Source organism: Cibotium barometz, chromosome 52 (assembly GCF_041138505.1).
Source record: "Cibotium barometz isolate CiBa-2024 chromosome 52, ASM4113850v1, whole genome shotgun sequence".
NCBI classification, from domain to species: domain Eukaryota; kingdom Viridiplantae; phylum Streptophyta; class Polypodiopsida; order Cyatheales; family Cibotiaceae; genus Cibotium; species Cibotium barometz.
Genome location: NC_141097.1, coordinates 29,901,313 through 29,920,606, shown reverse-complemented (window position 1 = coordinate 29,920,606; position 19,294 = coordinate 29,901,313). Strand labels below are relative to the sequence as shown.

General features: G+C 44.9%; 1 protein-coding gene across 1 annotated transcript in view; it reads left to right on the top strand.

Moving 5' to 3' along the window:
- LOC147609028 (RNA-binding protein 1-like) overlaps positions 1-9,801 on the top strand; it is a 54,250-nt gene extending 44,449 nt beyond the window's left edge. Inside the window, exons 5-7 of the mRNA XM_086788760.1 lie at positions 1,461-1,542; positions 9,009-9,164; positions 9,418-9,801. Of these exons, the coding sequence (XP_086644886.1) occupies positions 1,461-1,542; positions 9,009-9,148 (222 nt within the window). The 3' untranslated portion in view covers positions 9,149-9,164; positions 9,418-9,801. The remainder of the gene's footprint in view (positions 1-1,460; positions 1,543-9,008; positions 9,165-9,417) is intronic.
- Positions 9,802-19,294: the final 9,493 nt, after the last annotated feature.

Below are 19,294 nucleotides of genomic sequence, written 5' to 3'. Positions count from 1 at the left end.
AAATAATGTCTTGGAGTTGAAAAATACTCAGTAGGTGGCAGTAGTGCCAGCCACGTGAGTGGTGGTAAGAGAGAAGGAAAAGAGAAGAGAGAGAGCGAGAATATAATAATACTAAATAAATTGGGGGAGAGAGAGAGAGAGAGAGAGAGAGAGAGAGAGAGAGAGATTGTTGATAAGTATAGTGTAGATAAGTATGAAAAAAAAAAACTAATATGAAGTAAAAATCAAAGGAAAGATAAAATTAATATGTTTGTAAGAGTGGCATATGCCATAAAAGCCATCTAGTTAGTGGGATACCAAAAAGTTTTTTTTTTTCCATGTGTGGGTGTATGCGTGCGTGTGCGTGTGTGTGTGTGTGTGTGTGTGTGTGTGTGAGAGAGAGAGAGAGAGAGAGAGAGAGAGAGAGAGAGAGAAAGAAAGAAAGAAAGAAAGATTTTATTAACGTCTTCCAAAAGACTGAACTCAGCCTATGAGACAAATCAATGTACCTGTGTGGGGTAAGCTGTGTCATCCCAACAAAATGAAAAAGTACTGAACTAAAAAGCTAAATCTGGGTGTGCAATAAGTACAATGAGTGGGGGAGGGGACGGAGCTCTACTACTAGGAGAATGCAAAGCTATATGCATGGAGTATACAATCATGATATGCAACCTAGCTAGCTCCATCTGTACCATACTGGGGGTATAAAATGGTATACATCAATGAAGGGGGTGTCCACAGCTCCCTGAAGAACATGCCTGGGTCTGCTTTGAAGCGAGCCAGTCGCTCCGCACCCTCTCTGTGAAACTGAGCTGTGATCACTGTCATCTCTCTCTGGTAGAGGCGTGGTGTCTGAAAGCCAGGTGTCCTCTGTCTTTTGCGGGCTCTGAGTGTCTCTGCTCTCTGGAGAGTAATTTCCCTGCTGTGTAGGGGTTGGGAGTGGGGTGGATCTCTGAAAAAATGTAGTAATCTGTGTCTGTCGTCCCCCCTCTGGAGCTGTCTGAGCTTGTAATGATGTCTCTCTGTGACGCTGTATGTCTAGAATGAATCTCCCCAGTTTTCGTTGGTCTGCTGCCTCAAAGAGCTGGCGTAGGGAATGTGGCTCTCTGAATAAAATGGGATATCTCTCTCTCATGGCTGTATATGCACTGCATCTGCATACATAATGCTCCTCACTCTCCACCTCCTCTCTGCACAATCTGCATACCCTCTCCTCTCGGGGGATCCGTGCTGCTTTGCCATTCTCGATCTCCAAACGATGTGATGAGACTCTAAGCTGACCAATAGCTACTCGGGAGCCGTGTGGTAAAAAGCCCTCCATGTATCTAGGCCTCTCTATAAATCCATCATCAGTGATACTCATGAAGTGATCTATGAGAGAGAGAGAGAGGGAGATTTACACCTTTTGTTGTTTTAGCATGCAGTGGGCTTGTTTTAGGGATAGCATTTAACATTCTTGTCTAACTGTTGAATGTCAAAAGCCTGGAGGAGATCAATTCGTCATATGCTTTGTAGATTTTGCTGATGCAAGATGTGCAGCTACTGCATTGGAAGCTTTACAAGGTATATTACTTGATTCTACACATGTTGATATTCTTGTTTTGATTTCTGTGATTCCCTTGTTTTTGACATAGCTGAACTATGACCGTAGCAAACTGAGAGGAGGCAGCTATACTTCATTAATTGTGTTCTGTCAAAAGGCAGATTCATATCTATCAGGAGATTATGAACAAAGTTTTACATGCCATTCATCTGTTTGATGCTCTCTAGATAAAAAAATTAATTTGGGATGTAGAATATGCAGGCTGAAGATAAATCAAGGCTGGGTTACTTTGTCCCATTTGGATGCACCCAGCCTCATTTTTATGTGTGCACTGTCATCTGACATACATTGACATGGCGACTGCAAAAAAAGGACCAAGCCTTGTGACCAAAGGTACACAAGGCGAAAGGGTTTACCTTTTTTGTATGAGCATTTGTACATTAGCCTGTGACCCAAACCAGGATTTGAACCCATGACCCGAGGCTTATCAAACTCACACCCTATTAACACACCATGAGGGACTACTTGCCAGGTTCTCTTTCTTAAACCCTTCAAACATGTATTTTCTTGTGTATGTACATGCACTTACGTACCACTTGAAATGGACTTTTCTGCTTCAGGACCCTATGTTTGGGCAATTTTTTAATAATTGTGCATCACAAACCCCAACAAAAGAGTAGATGTAGGGAGACACTTCTCGATTTTCCCAACCAGCCATCACTAGATCTCTCATAAATTTCTAAAGCTTCTATATTTTCTTTGTTGACCATTGTTTACCGTTGGTAATGTGAGAGATAACTACACTATAGGATAGCTAGGGATAAGGTCTATACACATAGCTCTTTGCTTATGGATGTGCAATAATTGCCGTGTCTTACCTTGTGTTTTCCTCAAGCAACACTGCACTTCTTATCCATAAGACTAGAGCTATCAATGTCTAAAATCTACACCTTAGCATTTGAATCGAGGGAAAATGAGACAAAGGTAACAACACACACACACACTTGCAGCAAGCAAGCAAAGATAGAGAGAAGCATAATACTATAAGTAGATTGATGAGAATAAGTGAAGTACAAGTGAAGTGACATGATAAGGTTACTTATACACTCACTGCTAAGAGTGTGTACACAGGCTCGAGGGAAAAAAACTTCCAAGGGAAATAGTGCCCTAGCCTATTATTAGCCTACGTCCACACATCACTACCATATAAATGGTTACAAATCCCTCCTGTAGTGATGATGTGAACATGTACAGGGATCATGTGGCTGATCAATCCCCAACCATTAATAACCATCATCACGCTGCACAAATTGTATGCCCAAATAATAATGCAATGAGCCCAAATTTATCATGACACATGGCACAAGCTAATGATTCACATGAAGACGATGTATCCTTCAAAGAAGATGCAAACTTTTCAAAGTATGTAAACTATTGGGCCTTTTAAAGGCCTCAACAAATGTAATGGCTTGACTACCAGCAACTCTACTCCAAGGACAATACCAGACACAACTTCCAATGAAACTTTGTCATAGGCATAGATTAATCGAGACGAAGTGTATACTAGGATAATTCTTGAGGGGGGGTTGTTACGTATCTCTAGTACTAATCTTTAGGATTAGTGGTCTAATTATTGGAGGTGGCAATTCTCGTAGCTACTCTTCGGTTATCGCATGACTGGAAGTTGTGGTGGATTATTCCATGGAAGTCGAAGAGCCATATATAGGGTGTGGGTTGCTGTGTGACTTTGACACTAATGCAGCAAGGTTAGGGGAGCCCTGGGATTAGAGGAGGCAAGTGATACATGCGGCTAAGGCTTATGGTTAATAATAAAAACAAGTATACTTGCTATTTATGACCGGACAGTTATTTATAGCAATAGTAGCCACTATATAAGTGAGACTTGGGTTATTATTGTTCAAAGAGTTATTTACGATGTGGTTTGTGATGGACCAGGATTGCCGTTGGAAACATGATTGGATTCAACAGATTACGAATGGTCATGCCGAAGGCCTCACAGCAAGCAAGCGTTGGTGGTATACCAGTGCTAACTGGCATGGTTCGTTGGATTGGAGCCTTAGTCCCTAGCTTGAGGATGGTTCGAAGCATTTATCCTATGGTTGGGAGGTGAGCTAGCCTGCACCCCTCTTACGAGGTTTGTACTAATTACTTGTGTTTTGCGTTTAGGAGATCCGTGGGATTGTAACCCTTGGTATCAGAGCAACCCAAACGCAAAAGGTTACATGATGCACGGATGAAAGTCTCAATAAGCTTTTCCTATTTGCTTTTGGGACCCGATGGCTCTTTTCCCCCTTGTTAGAGGGTTCTGTGGGTTTCACACCCACAAGAAGGAGACATAGGTGGAGGGAGTTTAGTTCGCTTAATTACAGAGAAGCAGATTTTTGATAGCTTCTTGAGTTGTACTTAGCTGAACAACATGGACTAGGATTCTCCTTGATTACTCATTGTAGACCAATCTGAAGAACTAGATCTGGTAGATGAAGGACTTGATGTATCACATGTGCGAGTTTGCACAGTTCCGTCGAGAGAGATATTTTAGCTTTTGAGGGGATAGTTATCCAAAACTAAGTATTGCTAGATGCCTAGTTCATGGGGAGAGTGCACTAGCCTCTGATATGGAAGATGTCCGGTTCATTAGCCACACCTTTGACGTGGTAGATGTACAGTTTACAGGCCATGACTCTGACAATGCAGATGTTCAGGTTATCGGCTTTTATGGTTGTTATCCCAAGCTGTGTAGCGAGGTATTGTGGGATTATATTAGTTCGACCCCGTTCAAGCAAAGAGTATTAATGTTGACAGATTTTGCTTGCATCTTGATTACCTTGACACAGTACGCTGAGTTGGGACTTGTAGTTTTTAGATACTTCAGGTAGTCAAAGCTCGATTGACATAGGTTCCTACTTCAGGTAGTCAGAGCTCGATTGACATAGGTTCCTACTCATGATGATTGTTTTCAGTCTGTCAAGCAGCACAGAGGATACATCAGTTCTGGTGAGACATTGCACGTGTTTAGCATCGAGAGAGCATTTTATTGGTCAGGATTTGTATGATAATACTAAACAGGTTACGTTTGGTATGGGTGTCAACCCATGTTTCCCTTGAGAATTAGAACTTGAAAATAGAGTTCTAGGTGTAGTCCTAGAAAGAATTGACCTACTACATAGCCAACTTTACAATTGTGCATTTGGCAGAGGATATTGTAGAGTAGGAGAGTGTTATCATGGGTGTTCTGGATTGGACACGATCTTATTAGGAACACTTTCAAAGGTCATTTATGACGAGATGGTTCAAATATCTGATAGTTCTGTGGCTCTCAGAGTGGGAAGGTATTTTTATCCCTTGCGTACGAGGAATTACCCAATCGTGATAGAATAGGTAATTTGATTAGCTACGACAATTGTCTCTGTGATGTCAGATTATCCGATTCCTTGGGAGCTGGATTGAAGGATTGTTGTGTTCCTCATGACTCTAGTTCGAGTTGGTCTGTTTTTAGTTCCACTGAGATAGTTGTAGGGACATTGGCTGCAGATGTAGTTAGTTCCTATGGCAGAGTTATAAGTGGAAAGTGGATAAATGATGAACGAGATTATGGAGTCCCTTGTTAGATGTAGTTTGAGTTTCCTCTCTTATTTCCAAGACTAGGAATGTCTTTGACTTGGGAGCTAGTTGCTAGCTTACAACATAGGTTCCCTAGTTTTCTTTCTTAGATAGATTTTGTTTCCAAGAGTGGAAATGTCTGAGGAGGGGAAGTATGTTACATACCTAGTACTAATCTTTAGGATTAGTGGTCCAATCCAGCAAGGTTAGGGGAGCCCTGGGATTAGAGGAAGCAGGCTGATACAAGCAGCTAAGGCTCATGGTTAATACTACCAAGTGTACTGGCTATTTAAAATGGGACGGTTATTTATAGTAGCTGTAGCATCACTATAAAAGTGAGACTTGGGTTATTATTATTCAGAGAGAGTTATTCACTCCGTGGTTTGTGATGAACTAGGATCACGGGATTGGATTCGGTGGATCACAGATGGTATTATTCACTCCGTGGTTTGTGATGAACCAGGATCACGGTCAGGAACATGATTAGATTCGACGGATCATTGCCGGTCGTGCCGAAGGCCTGAGCAAGCAAGTGTTGGTGGTATACCAGTGCTGATTGGCATGATTCATGGGATTGGAGCCTTAGCCCCTAGCTAGGGGGTGGTTCGAAGCATCGAACCTACGGTTGGAAGGTGAGATAGCTTGCACCTCTCTTAGGGGGTTTTGTACTAATCACTCGCTCGAGTTTTGCATTTAGGAGCTCCGTGGGGTTGTAACAAGAGTGTTGGAAAACAAGCCTTATCCAAGTACAAAGTATGAAGGAACCCACTCTTGTAAAAGAGACCAAATAAAAGCATAAAGTAAAAAATCTAAAATTCAAGGAGCTGATTTAGGAGCTACCTAGCATCTAGGGGAGGTGGAGAGAATCATGGGCACCTAATCCTCTCATTAGCAAACAGTAAGGTGTATTAGCAACTAAGCAGATTCTTGTACTGGCCTATTTAATGGCACATTCTCAATGGTATCATCCAAGCATTTTGAATCATTTGTCTATCGCTTTCGATCATGTTGTTCTCTCTCTCTCTCTCTCTCTAAACATGCCATAATGTTTCTATTCAAGCCACCATAGGTAGGTAGCTTTCCTCTATAAGCATTGATAGCCAACATCTTATCATCCCCAGTAGTAATTCTTCTGCAAGACAAACAGATTTACCAAACCAGTGAGACTAGTTGATTCTTGCCCCCAAAATATGCAGGGCCCATCTGCCTAGGCTGGTCCACATGGCCCTAAGTGCACGGCAGGGAATAGGTGCTAGGGCTCCTCCTCAGCTAATTTGCATCTACATCATCTACTTGAAGACATGTTCCTTTTCTGCATTTTGTGACAGGTAGGGAGGGCTCCCATCATAACCTTTCGCAAAAAAGTTTTGGCTTTCTCAGGAAGGGCCATTTCCCACAAATCTGCCCACCTTTTACACCAAGTCTATGTGTGACACACCTCACCTATGGTACACAGAAGATAGGCCTATAGACAGGCGTAGGTGCTAAATGGCAAGCAGGTCATGGACCTGGCCAACAGCAGTAAACAAACCCATGAGTAGCATTGGTGCATATATACAATGGTATTCAAATGGTCATAATCATCTACTTTCCTCAGCATTGAACTTCACAGAGCGTTTCTACTTGGGTGAAGTGCTAGTCAAGAGTGTAGAGTAAGTCATAGGGCAGCAATCGACGTTTTCACTTAGCCATATCCATTGTACTAGAGATTCAGTTGTATTACTTCTTTCTTGTACACAATACAGATAGTTAGGACTCGTGTGTTGTGTGTGAAAACCCTAGCACATGGCACAAGTGTTTTACAGTTGGTATTAAAGCCTTGTGAACCTGCAATTTTTTTTCCCTTTCTAGGCACCTGTGTGCATTAACTACTTGGATATAGGGTAGAGTCCCTAGGCTCAGTGGAAATAATAATTATTTGGGTTCTTTCTGGTATTTGTGATGTTGGGTGACTTCCCACCCTTTCTTAGTGTGAAAGGCTTTCATCCTTCATCATCATTCTTCCCTAGTTTCCGGCAACTTGTTTTAAGGATTCGGCTATGCTTGCAGATTTACTTTAGCATGGAAGCCATGTCTTACCATCTTAATTGGATGAAATCAGCACCCCGAACGCCTGTCTAAGCTTGCAGATTTACTTTAGGGTCTCAAAGCAAGCATGGAAGGCATGTCTAACCGTCTTGATCAGATAGAGTCGGGATCACAAGCGCCTACTGTTCCGGATTTGGCATCTACCAAGGCTCGTGCTTCTCAGTAAGGGCTCAAAAATTCAGAGGACAAAGTGGTAAAACTTCATGGAGGGTTTTTCACTCCTCTGGATGCAAGTAGGGATGTACCGAACGAGTCCCTCTCCACGGCTTTCACCGGATAGTTCCCGTTCGCCTTCATAGGCTTGACATCGGGGTACTACCAGGTTGTCAAGTTCTTCCTCCATGCCTCGTGAGGAACGAACTCAGTTATTGAAGCTTCTAAAGCATTGTAAGTTTAACAGGAAGATGGATGGAGAAATCATCACCAACTAGACGCGCGAGATGGCTACCATGTTAGTGGTAGTAGGTGGTTTCAATGTTTTCAGCTCCATTTGGTTCGTATGCCTTGGATAGGTGCCGCTCTCTTGTGGTGGGAAGACCACCTTCGGCACCACTCTGTAACTAACTCCTTGGGATGATTGCTACCTCAAGGCAGTCTTGAAGTAGTTTATTCTTGTGGACTAACCGTGAGCTAAAGTGGCAATGGGAGTGCTTTGCACAGATGAGGGTGAGCATGTAATAACCAACTACTTGACACATTTTTGGAAGCTGCAATACAAGCACAAGGAGATTCTGAAAAATGGAGTTGTTCAGGGTATGGAGGATTGCGACAGTTCTAGTGGGGGAGAGTTGTGCACACAAACACTCTAAGGAGAAGTTCCCAACCAAGCGACCGGTCAGTCAATGTTTCAAGTGTGACTCCACCGAGCACATCGCAAAGGATTGTCTGAGGACCTTGGAGGAGCAATCCGAGGAGACTTCTTTAGAGCCAGAGGATGAGTGTGAAGGAGATGCATGTGTGCGGATCTCAGCTTTTTTCATTTCTCGGGTTGAGGACATGTCAAGGTTGCTTCATTGCATAGGCGTGTTCTTCCTCTGGGCTACAGAAGTATACTCAGTGGTCTGTAGTGTTTTTTCATGGAAAGTTGGACAGACGGAAAATGTTGGATCATGCAGAACTTGGTCATCTGCGGGTTTCTTTGCAGGTCTTTGTGCTGACACGGCGAGAATGGAATGTGAGCCTTCGCACTAGTCGTAAAGTGGTCTCGCAGTGTTCGGGATCTTGGGTACCTTGGATGAGCTTTACTTGGATCTTTTCCTTTTATGGACGGGCACTTTATATGGACACGGTGCAGTTGAGGACAACTGCAATGCAAGTGGGGGAGAATGTGACACACCTCACCTATGGTACACATAAGATTGGCCCATGGGCAAGCGCCACGCATACCTTTTTTGGAATTCCCAGCTTTTGTAACTTTTTCCATACGCCTCCCTAACATCGAGGGATGTGTCAACTTGTAGTCTTCATCAGAAAAAAGGGAAGCCTAACATAGTTAGGCGCTATTTTTTCATTCTTTCATATGCAACTTCTTTGATACGAAGTACTTATTGAACTGGACACCCTAACACAGTTAGACGCTATGTTTTCATTCTTTCGTTACTCTTTGTATAGATATGTGCGCTGCATGATTGGCTCTCATATGCCGTATTTGGCCTCAGAAGACAGTAATATAATCTCTCTCTCTCTCTCTCTCCCCTTCTTTTTACATGTGAGCAGGATTGTTTGTTTGCACCCCTTGGTGGCTAACAATTTTATTTGCAAATTATTAATTTTCCAGGGTACAAGCTAGATGAGAGTAATCATGCTTCCCCTGCACTTAAGCTACAGTTTGCACGAGTCCCTGGTCCTCCCCGTGGAGGAGCATATCGAGATAATTCAGGTGGAAGGCATGACAGATTTTTCAGCAAGGGTCAATAGGCCATCCATATGGAAGGTAGCTGATGTAGAGGAAATTATTTGGTATAAGTGATTTCTTCTGGTCTTGTTCACTTCGTGCTTTCTAGGCACAATACCAAGCATGCATGTTAAGTTATATTATCAATGGCAAATCCAGTTATACATGGGTAATCAGCTACCTCTTCAACTTGAAACAAGCTTGTCTTCTCTCCTTATCACCACATCAGTGCATGTAGTATATATGGTCATATGTGGTAATGGCAAATAAGTAGTTTACTTTGTCTATGCAGATTTTCCTTACGGTGCAGTTCTTGAATGTGGCATAGAGAGAGAACCACAGAGTAAGCTTTGTGTAGTGATGTTTGCTTTGGGCTGTGCCAAATGTGGTGCTTCTTGCTTAGTTTTCAAAAACCACATCATGTTAAATTGGATTTAGTACCAGCATCTAAAAAGTACCTCAAGTCTTCAACAGCATATCAGACTTTGCCCTCATTTCTAGTTTGTTCTTCCTACAACTCACCTTTTTAGTCGCCAAAAACCCTGTAGATATTCAGCGTTTGAAGATAAGATGGTAAATCTTTTTTGCTTTCAACTATGGTGACCCATGTTATCATGATATAAAGAAGGGTATGGATCTTTGTCGTATCAATATATCTTTGAATTTCAAATTGCAATGTACTCTCTGTAAATCAAAATCATTACATTTATGTATTTACTTTTTCCTTAACACTAGTTCTGTAATTGGACACTAAAGTGTCCTCAGAAAGTGTCCTGAGGACACTTTAGTGTCCTGTTTCTCACCAAAACTTTGGAATTTTTTGGGGAACCTAGAAACAACATTTCCACACCTTGTTTCAACCATAGGTCGGTTAAAAGTAAAAAATAAACGGGATTTTTCATGATGTCAAAACACAAGCTATATTAGAAATTTGACAAAAAAACTAACTTGAATTTTCATTGAAATTTGAAGCTGTTTTGTCAAAAATCTCATAAAATGTCTATAACTTCTTAAATAAATCATGTTTTTCATGTTTGTAAAAGTCAATTGGTAGAACTTGGGGTTTCAAAACAACACAATCTTCTTCAGGTCCTAGTTCCTAAGCTACTTGTGAACTATAACAAAAATCTCATAATTACCAAGATGTTGAAAAAGAGGACAATTTTGGCCTTCCAAAGGTACTTCCATAAAACTAGCGTTATGTTAGTGCAAATTGGCAATCGAAAATGATTATATAGTTCAAAATCAAGTTAATATATATTTTTTGGGATCCCAAGCTCAAGTAAATCTTGCTACTTGAGCGCTATCTTAGTTTTTCAATCGTATTATATTTTTTAAAATTTTTAAATTCTCTTTCAACAATCATGAAACAAAGGTTTTAGGTGTCCAAATTATGTTTGTACAATGAATTATTCTATACAGACAAAATGTTGCAAGTTTACTAAGGAATATAATGCGTATGACTCAAGAATCTAAATTCAAAATTTTTGTTGTGTGCAGTTTTGACATTTTGAAACAATTAATATTTGTAGCTTACTAAGGCGCTTTTACACATAACTTTAAGATTTCAATGGATAGAGTAAGCATTGTATCACTTTAAAAAACTTGCAAACACATTAAAACCATGTATTGATTTGGATACAAATGGATGCTAAAAAGTGGTGTATCAAACACACATAACTTCCTACTATTTTAGACACTCTCAATTGAATTTTATTTCATGTGAAACTTAATAAAATCTTTGATACAAGTATAAAATAATTATTTCGAATTTTTCACGGGGCTTAGTGATTTTTTTCTCTAAGCTTATAAGGCGGTTTTCTCAAACCTGAGTTGCAGTCTCATGCAAGTCCTATTTATGGGTGTAATTCCTTATCGTGCCAGCATCCAAATTGCAAGGTTACATTTTTTAAAGACACACTAGGTCACATATTCAAACTCCTCAAGAGGGATTTTGAATATGTCTTTCCTAGCGCAAGTAGCATTTTATTTGCATCGTCCTGGTATCAAACTAGTTAAAAAATTAGATGATAACAAATGATAGAAGTACAAGGTATAAATTTGTAGGACCACATTTTCATTGCACTATGTGATGGCCCATTCATCTCTTCTCTCTCTCTCTCTCTCTCTCTCTCTCTCTCTCTCTCTCTCTCTCCTCTTTGATGACGTGAGACGTGCCCAATGAATGCGAGACCTATGAGACCAAGCTAGAGATTGCGGTTTGGAACTGCAATGGTGCCTTGAGGACAGATGCAGGTCTGGTCGAGGAGACATTTATAGGGAGAGACTTGGTCTTATACACAGAGACTCATCAGTGCCAGGGGAGTCGGCTTCCAAAGGTGAGAGGATACAGATGAGAGTCTATTCACTGTCCACACCCACGCACAATAGGGGGTACCCGGGGGTTGGGAGGGGTGGCTTTTTATATGAGGAGGAGCTTCAACATGTGATACAGGTGGTCGGACGAGATGAGGCCGCACGGTTTTTGCGAGTGAGGATCCAAACAAAGAGGGCCCGAGACATCTACCTTAGAGTGTGTTACTTTGCACCCTCCAATTCTAAATATGCCACCCATGGAGAGTCCCCGTACCTGCCCCTTCATGGTGACATTATGAAGTTTTCTAGTCTAGGGGACATCCTCCTGGCTGGAAACTTTAATGCCCGCACCGCAGGTGCATAGGTACCCTTCTTTGAGACAGATGATCCCATGTACTAGGAGATTAACACGATGGGTACAGATCTGGAGCAGACATCACAGGATACAGCAGCCCGCACAGACTATGGAGAGTATCTCTTAGCCCTCGGCGGGGCTCATAGGCTAGCCATTTATAATGGCTTGGCTAGATGGCCTAGATCCAACTCCTTCACCTCCTACCCCTTCGGACATGGAGCTAGTACAGTGGACTACCTAATGGGATCCCTCTCTTTGATCCAACTCATTTCGGAGTTTACCATCTCTCCTCACCCCATCGGTGTTGCAGCCGACCATGCATACCTGGCCTTCTCACTTACATGCCGATACACCATGCAACCACCTGCTTTGCCCCGTCTCACCGTCCGAGATACCACTTCACCAGAGAGACCTCTTCCATCTATTCTGATCACGTCTACCGCATCCTCTCCGACCTCGACTCCCACATCCCACTTGATGAGCTTACTACACACCTCTCAGCCACCCTCCATACGTCCGCTGTAGCCGCCTTCCCCCACTCCAGAGCCACCCCCTACATCACCAGGAGGGACTGTCCCACAGAATAGCTGGTACGACAAGGAATGTCGTGATACCCGAGCCCGTCTACATCGGGAGATGGCACTAGGATCCACCACTCACCAGCAGGCGCGAGTGATCTTTCAACGTCTCACACAGAGAAAGAAGAGAGCCTACCTAGCAAGGCTTGAGCAAGAGCTATACCAGCTATTTCTTGGAAGGGATTGTAAGAAGACCTGGAGGATCTTCCAAGATCATTGCCTTCCAACTCCGATTACTTCACCTAGCACTTGGCACACCTATGCCACCTCTCTCTACCATGTCCCCGAGCAGCCACCTCTCCCCCATCCACCCCAACCTCATCCCCCACACTCTTCCTTCTTTCACCTCAGCATGGTGAGAGATGCTATTGATGACAGGATGCAGATTGGGAGAGCACAGGATCATGATGGACTCCTCACCGAGCATTTCTCCCATGCTAGAGACACGCTAGCCCCTTTACTAGTTCACATGTTTAACAAGGCTTTATGTGAAGGCTTCCCCGTCAGCTGGTCATCGAATACTATTGTACCTATCTTGAAAGCAGGTGACCCCATGGACCCCAACAACTATAGGACTATCACGATTGGTCACACCTTGGTCAAGACAGGTACAGAGGAGGTATATGATGGGTGGAAGCCAATGGAGAGGCCCCTAGTGGCGATGATCTCACGCATGATTAGGAGTAAACCATCAGTGCCACATGAGATTGTGCGGGTAGAGATGGGCGCTGCACCAATAAGTCAAAGAGGCTCTATTCCAGACAGTGACATACTGGCATAGGCTATGGGAGCTTCCACTTGATAAATACCCCCGGCTAGCCCTGGAGTCCTCAAGACAATTGACACTTGAGGGAGATACAGAATGCTAGTATGCATAGGTAGGCACTTGGTTTGGCATGCACGATATGCAGATGGAGGCACTCTCCCCCTTCCAGTACAGCATAGAGGCCCCGTCATTTGCTCTCAGCTGCACAGAGCGAAACAGGGTTATCAGGAAAAGAATATTGTCAGACTGGATACTCAAAGGACATGGAGTCCCTAATAACCCTGTTCCGCACAGAGCGGAACAGGGTTATCAGGAAGGACATTGTCAGACTGGATACTCAAAGGACATGGAGTTCACCTAGTCGTCCAGTGGGGACAAAGATGGCCTTCTACAGAGATCACCTCCTATGCCTGACAGAGGATGGGTTCATCATCCGTCCACGCTACATGGACATACACCTATCCTTTGGGGTGAGATGTGCGATCAGCCAAATCCGCACCTCGTCCCACCAGCTGAGAGTGGAGACTGCCAGATATGGGCCTAGGGCGGCCGCACCAGAGGACGGGATATGCCAGCTCTGTCACACAGAGCCCAAGACAGAGGACCATTACATATGCCAATGCCCTGTGTACTATGAGATTCGGGGGAGGTTCCATTGCCTCTTCCGAGCAGGGTTCGGACCACTTTCCAGGATCATGGACTTCCCGGATCAGAGATGCCTGGGACTTTTTCTTCTAGAGATCCGTAGACACAGGGAGTCCTTAGTGAGATCCAGATCAGCTGTACTTGCTCGAGGACCAGCACAAAGAGCTCTCATCACTGACTTCTTCCATACCAGCACTCCGAGGACCGATCCACCCATCATACCCAGACCATAGGCTAGTCTATATTATCTCGACCGAGAGGTGTGACAGAGCCACTGAGTTATGCAGAGCTCGACGCCCCAAACCCCATGGCACTCGCCCACCACCACCACGCGACCACAGGAAGATCCGAGTCATCATCTCCCATCATCGCAAGGCCTTCTCGTGCCAACTCAGTTTTACCACCTTGAGCACCATGTCACAGTGGCCCATGAGGGATGTATTAGGGTGATATGAGTGCTCTCTGCTCATGTACCTAGATCAGATTTTAAAGTTCTAGATTTTTGTTATCTTTCTTTATTACTATTTTGTACCCAAGATTATGTACCTCATGGATATGATGTAACCTTTTGGTCTCATAGGTCATTTTGGCCTTTTGAAGACGTTAATACAACCTTCTTTCTCTCTCTCTCTCTCTCTCTCTCTCTCTCTCTCTCTCTCTCTCTCTCTCTCTCTCTCTCTCTCTCTCTCTCTCTCTCTCTCTCTCTCTCTCTCTCTCTCTGCCTTGCCCTGCCGCCCCGCCCTTCCTTCGCTTTCTGCCGCCCTGCCCCCATTCGCCCCTACGCCGCATCTCTCTCTCTCTTCGCTTTCTGCCGCCCTGCCCCCCTTCGCTTCTGCGCTGCCCTGCCCCCCTTCGCTTCTGCGCCGCCCCACCCTTTCCTGCTCTCTCTCTCTCTCCCCCTCTCCCTTTTCGCTGTTCGGCCGCCTCTCCTTCCCGCTTGGGCTGGCCCGTCTCTTCGCTTTCTGCCGCCCTGCCCCCTTCGCTTCTGCGCCGCCCCGCCCTTCCCTACTCTCTCTCTCTGTCTCCCCCTCTCCCTTTTCGCTGTTCGGCCGCCTCTCTTTCCTGCCTGGGCTGGCCCGTGTGTTTGTTCGCCCCGCTTTTCCCACCCACCCTTCCTCAGGCCCCCAAGGCAGCAACATAACTCTCTCTCTCTGCTAAATCTCCTCTCTTTCCCTTTCCCCTACATGACTTGAACCCCCCTCCCTGTTGTGCTGCTGTTTCGCGCTGGTGTCATGGATTAATTTTCAGTCCATTGGTTGTGGGAAGTTTTGCAAAAAGTCATGGCCAAGACCGGGTTTAAAGAGGAGCTCGGAAGGTGGAGGACAAGCTCGGCACAATTATCAAAGAAAACAAGAAGATGGTCGACTCTTCCGTTACCGCAATCATAAACCACCTCTCCAAACTCGAGAAGGGATTTGACAAAATCCAAGAGCTCGAAGAGATATCTTCCAAGCAAGAGGCTGAGATTTCAGCCTTAAAGGAGGAACTAGTGGAGGCCAATTTGCATGCTAAAAGTCAAGCGGCTGAAATATTAGCCCTCAAAAAGGAGTTGGAAGCCACTTCAAAAAGCAAGCTTGAGGATGGAAAATTTCAGCCCTCCTTTATTGAAGAGCTGAATACCATCAAGGAACAAATGAGGATCATTCGAGAGGAGGAGGAGCAACATAAAGAGAAGACATCTTCATGGGGGGAGGTGATCACAAAGACACAAAAGAAGATGGACGAGGCGGAGAAATGGATCGAGGTCGCCAAGAAAGGGAAAGGTAAAGAATCGCCACCCATCCCCACTCCCACCATCATCAACATGACCCTTGAAGAGGAGCAAAGGAGGAAGACCCGGGCCTTACATGTACGAGTTTTCGGTCTAAAAGACCGTGATGATGCGGAAGGGGAAACCAAGCTCTTCTCTATGATGGGCATTGAAGCCACGCACACAAAGGCATGGAGAGTGGGAAAGAAGAGAGAAGGTAGTGGCGAATCTTCTAAGGAGAGAGCACTTATCATTCATTTTCCCTCCATGGAAGCGAAGAAGGACTTCTTGAAGAGACGTCCTACACTCAAGAAGACGGGAATATTTCTTGGAGATGACCTCACACTCTCGCAACTTGCCCACATGAAAGAAGTTATGCCAGAGATAAGGGCAGCCCGAGAGAAAGGGAAAGTGGCCTTCTATAGAGATAGTAGAGTGGTGATTATGGAGAGGCGCTCTTCATAACGGCACGAGACCTATGGGACTACACTCAAAGTTGCTACTTGGAATTGTAATGGATCTCTACGCCTTGATGTAGGGGCTTTTGAGGATAGTTTCACTGGGAGGGGCATCATCTTCTATTGTGAGACGCATCAGGCTCCAGGACAGTCCATGCCATATGTTAGTGGATACCGATGGGAGACAGCTTGTAGACAAGAGACTCGTTCAGAGCATAGAGGACGGGGCTCAGGAGGAGTGGCAGTATTGTTTAGAGAGGAGCTACAGCCCACTGATACATATAGTCCGCAGAGATGAGCAGGCTAGGTACATGTGGGTTAGACTGAGGGCAGAGACGAGCAGATATCTCTACATTGCTATATGCTATTTTGCTCCTAGTACATCAGTGTATGCATCACCTAGCGGGCAGTCTCCCTTTTCTATTTTGGATGGGAGTTCTCCAGGGATGGTTGGTGACATCATTCTCCTGGGGGACTTCAATGCCAGGACCGCCCATAACCAGACAGTATTTTATGATACCTCAGAGGAGATGTTGAGGGAGCTTGATGTTAGGGATATGGGCCTATCTAGACTCTCACGGGATGAGGAACATACAGTGTATGGACGGTATTTGATAGACATGGGGACTGCACATGGATTGGCCATCCTGAATGGCCTACAGAGATTCCCGACATCAGGAGGTTTCACTAGCTTTCCACATAGGCATGGTGCTAGTACAGTGGACTATGTTATGGCTCAGTCCAGTCTCATTCCCTCTTTTCAAGATTTTATGGTAGGCACTAGGCCGGTTGGAATAGCAGTGGATCATGCTATCTTGTCCTTCACTCTCACATTTCAGTTCAGCACAGCTCCATGGGGACAGGTCTCCACACATACTCGTTATATCTTTACGAGGGAGACTGACACCGTATACACATGTACACGGATGAGATATACAGATGCTTATGTGCCGAGGAGTCGGGACGGCCATTAGATGAGCTCACTCAGATATTGATAGAGACGCTTCATGCTGCAGCATCAGAGGCATATCCCCATAGTCAGCCTACACGGAGACGATCTGGGAATATGCCCCAAAACAGTTGGTATGATGAGGAGTGCAGAGAGATGAGGATCAGATTACAGAGAGAGGTGCTCATAGGTGTTACCACTCACAGACAGTCACGGATTACCTTCCGGCACCTAGTGCGACGGAAGAAGAGGGCTTATCTTGCTCAGTTAGAGAGGGATTTGTATCAGTTATTTATGAGTCAGGACTCAGGCGAGGCATGGAGACTATTCCATGAGCATTCACCAATCACCAGCCATTACCTCCACAGAGATTTGGGGTGAGTATGCCGCATCCCTGTACATAGCACCAGGACAGCCGCCCCCCTGCCAGACCCATCGGAGCCATGCCCAGAGACACGTGCTTTCTTTACCGCTGAGATGGTAAGGAAAGCTAATGGCAGGATGAGGACTGGGAGAGCATATGATCATGATGGTTTGGTAGCAGAACACTTTATTCATGCCAAAGATATGCTTGCAGAGCTTATTGCTATGATGTTTAACCGAGCCATGTGTGAGGGTTTTCCTGAGACTTGGAATATGTCCACGATTGTGCCTATCTTCAAGTCAGGGGATCCCATGCTTCCTGGGAATTATCGTACCATCATGATTGATCACACATTGGCGAGATTATATGCATCTATTCTTGAGCACGAGTTGAGTAGATGGGCAGAGAGAGAGGGCATACGTGCAGAGAGAGATGGGCAGAGAGAGAGGGCATACGTGCATCAGGGCAGGTAAGGTTCAGGAGAGGTTTCTCCACTCTTGAGCATATCTTGACACTCAGAGCTATTATTGAGGAGGGCAGATTATATGGCAGGAGGATTTATTGTTGCTTTGTGGACTTCCGCAAAGCTTTTGACACAGTACCGAGAGCCAGACTGATGCGCAGACTACAGGAGATGGGAGTGCCCACAGAGCTGATTTGGGGAATCATGGCTTTATACAGGACAGTTGTGGGGCAGATACGTACTACTCAGGGTATATCTGAGATGGTTCACTCCACTATTGGGGTGAAACAGGGCTGCCCCCTTTCTCCCACCTTATTTGGGATGTACGTGGATGAGGTTTCAGACTATGTAGAGCGGGAGGGTGACAGAGGAGCACAGCTAGCAGGGAGATGGATTCCGTTGTTATTGTGTGCTGATGATATTGTGCTGATCTCAGATTCTCCAGAGGGGATGCAGCGTCATGTGGATGCATTGCACACGTTTGCACAGGATAGTGGATTGTCTGTTAACCTTGGTAAAACCAAGGTGATGGTGTTTAACACCACAGCACAGTGGGTTAGGAGGTCACTACCCACCTTTACATATGGTCAGGAGACAGTGGAGTATACAGATGTATATACTTACCTTGGTGTGGTTTTTAGTGGCCCACTATTTTCCTTGAAGAGAGCAGCAGAGACCAGATTGACCAGAGCTTATGCAGCATTGGGGAGACTAGAGAGGATGTGTTCGCAGGTTCAGTTTCAGGAACCTCGAACAAAGCTCTGGCTCTTTGACACTTTGGTCACTTCAGCCATGCTGTATGGAGTGGAGATATGGGGACCCTCAGTGGATCACCACAACCGAGCTAGTAGCACTGATGGATGGAGACGTATGGAGAGGCCCTTGGTTTCTATGATTTCCCGGATGATTAGGGCCAAGGCCTTCGTACCACATGATATTATCCGTGCAGAGATGGCTGCCTCCCCATTGGTAGTAGAGGCACTCACTCGATCAGTCTCCTTTATACATAGCACTTGGGCTCTCCCTGGAGACAGATATGCTCGCTTAGCCCTGGAGTCTTCACGACAGTTGGCATCACAGGGAGACGGATCATGTTGGTATGCACAGATGACAGCTTGGTTCCAGCTGCATGGCTTTAGTATGGACAGGCTACCTCCATTTCAGTACTCCCTGGATGCACCCTCCCTCTCTCTCACACGGGCAGAGATTACTAGACTTATTATCAGGCAGGACTTGATTCAGCTGGACACTAGGAGGACATGGATACAGCCGACACACGAGCTTGGTACGAAGATGGCTTTCTATAGAGATCATCTTCTCCAGCTCACGCAGGATGGGTTTGTGATTAGACCCAGCTACATGGATACTCATCTTTCTCATGGGGTACGGTGTGCTATTGGTCAGATGCGCACATCCTCACACCAGCTAGAGATTGAGACTGGCAGATTCAGAGGAGTACCAGTTGAGGCCAGGATTTGTGAGCTGTGCCAGATGGAGCCAGAGACAAAGTTACATTACATATGTC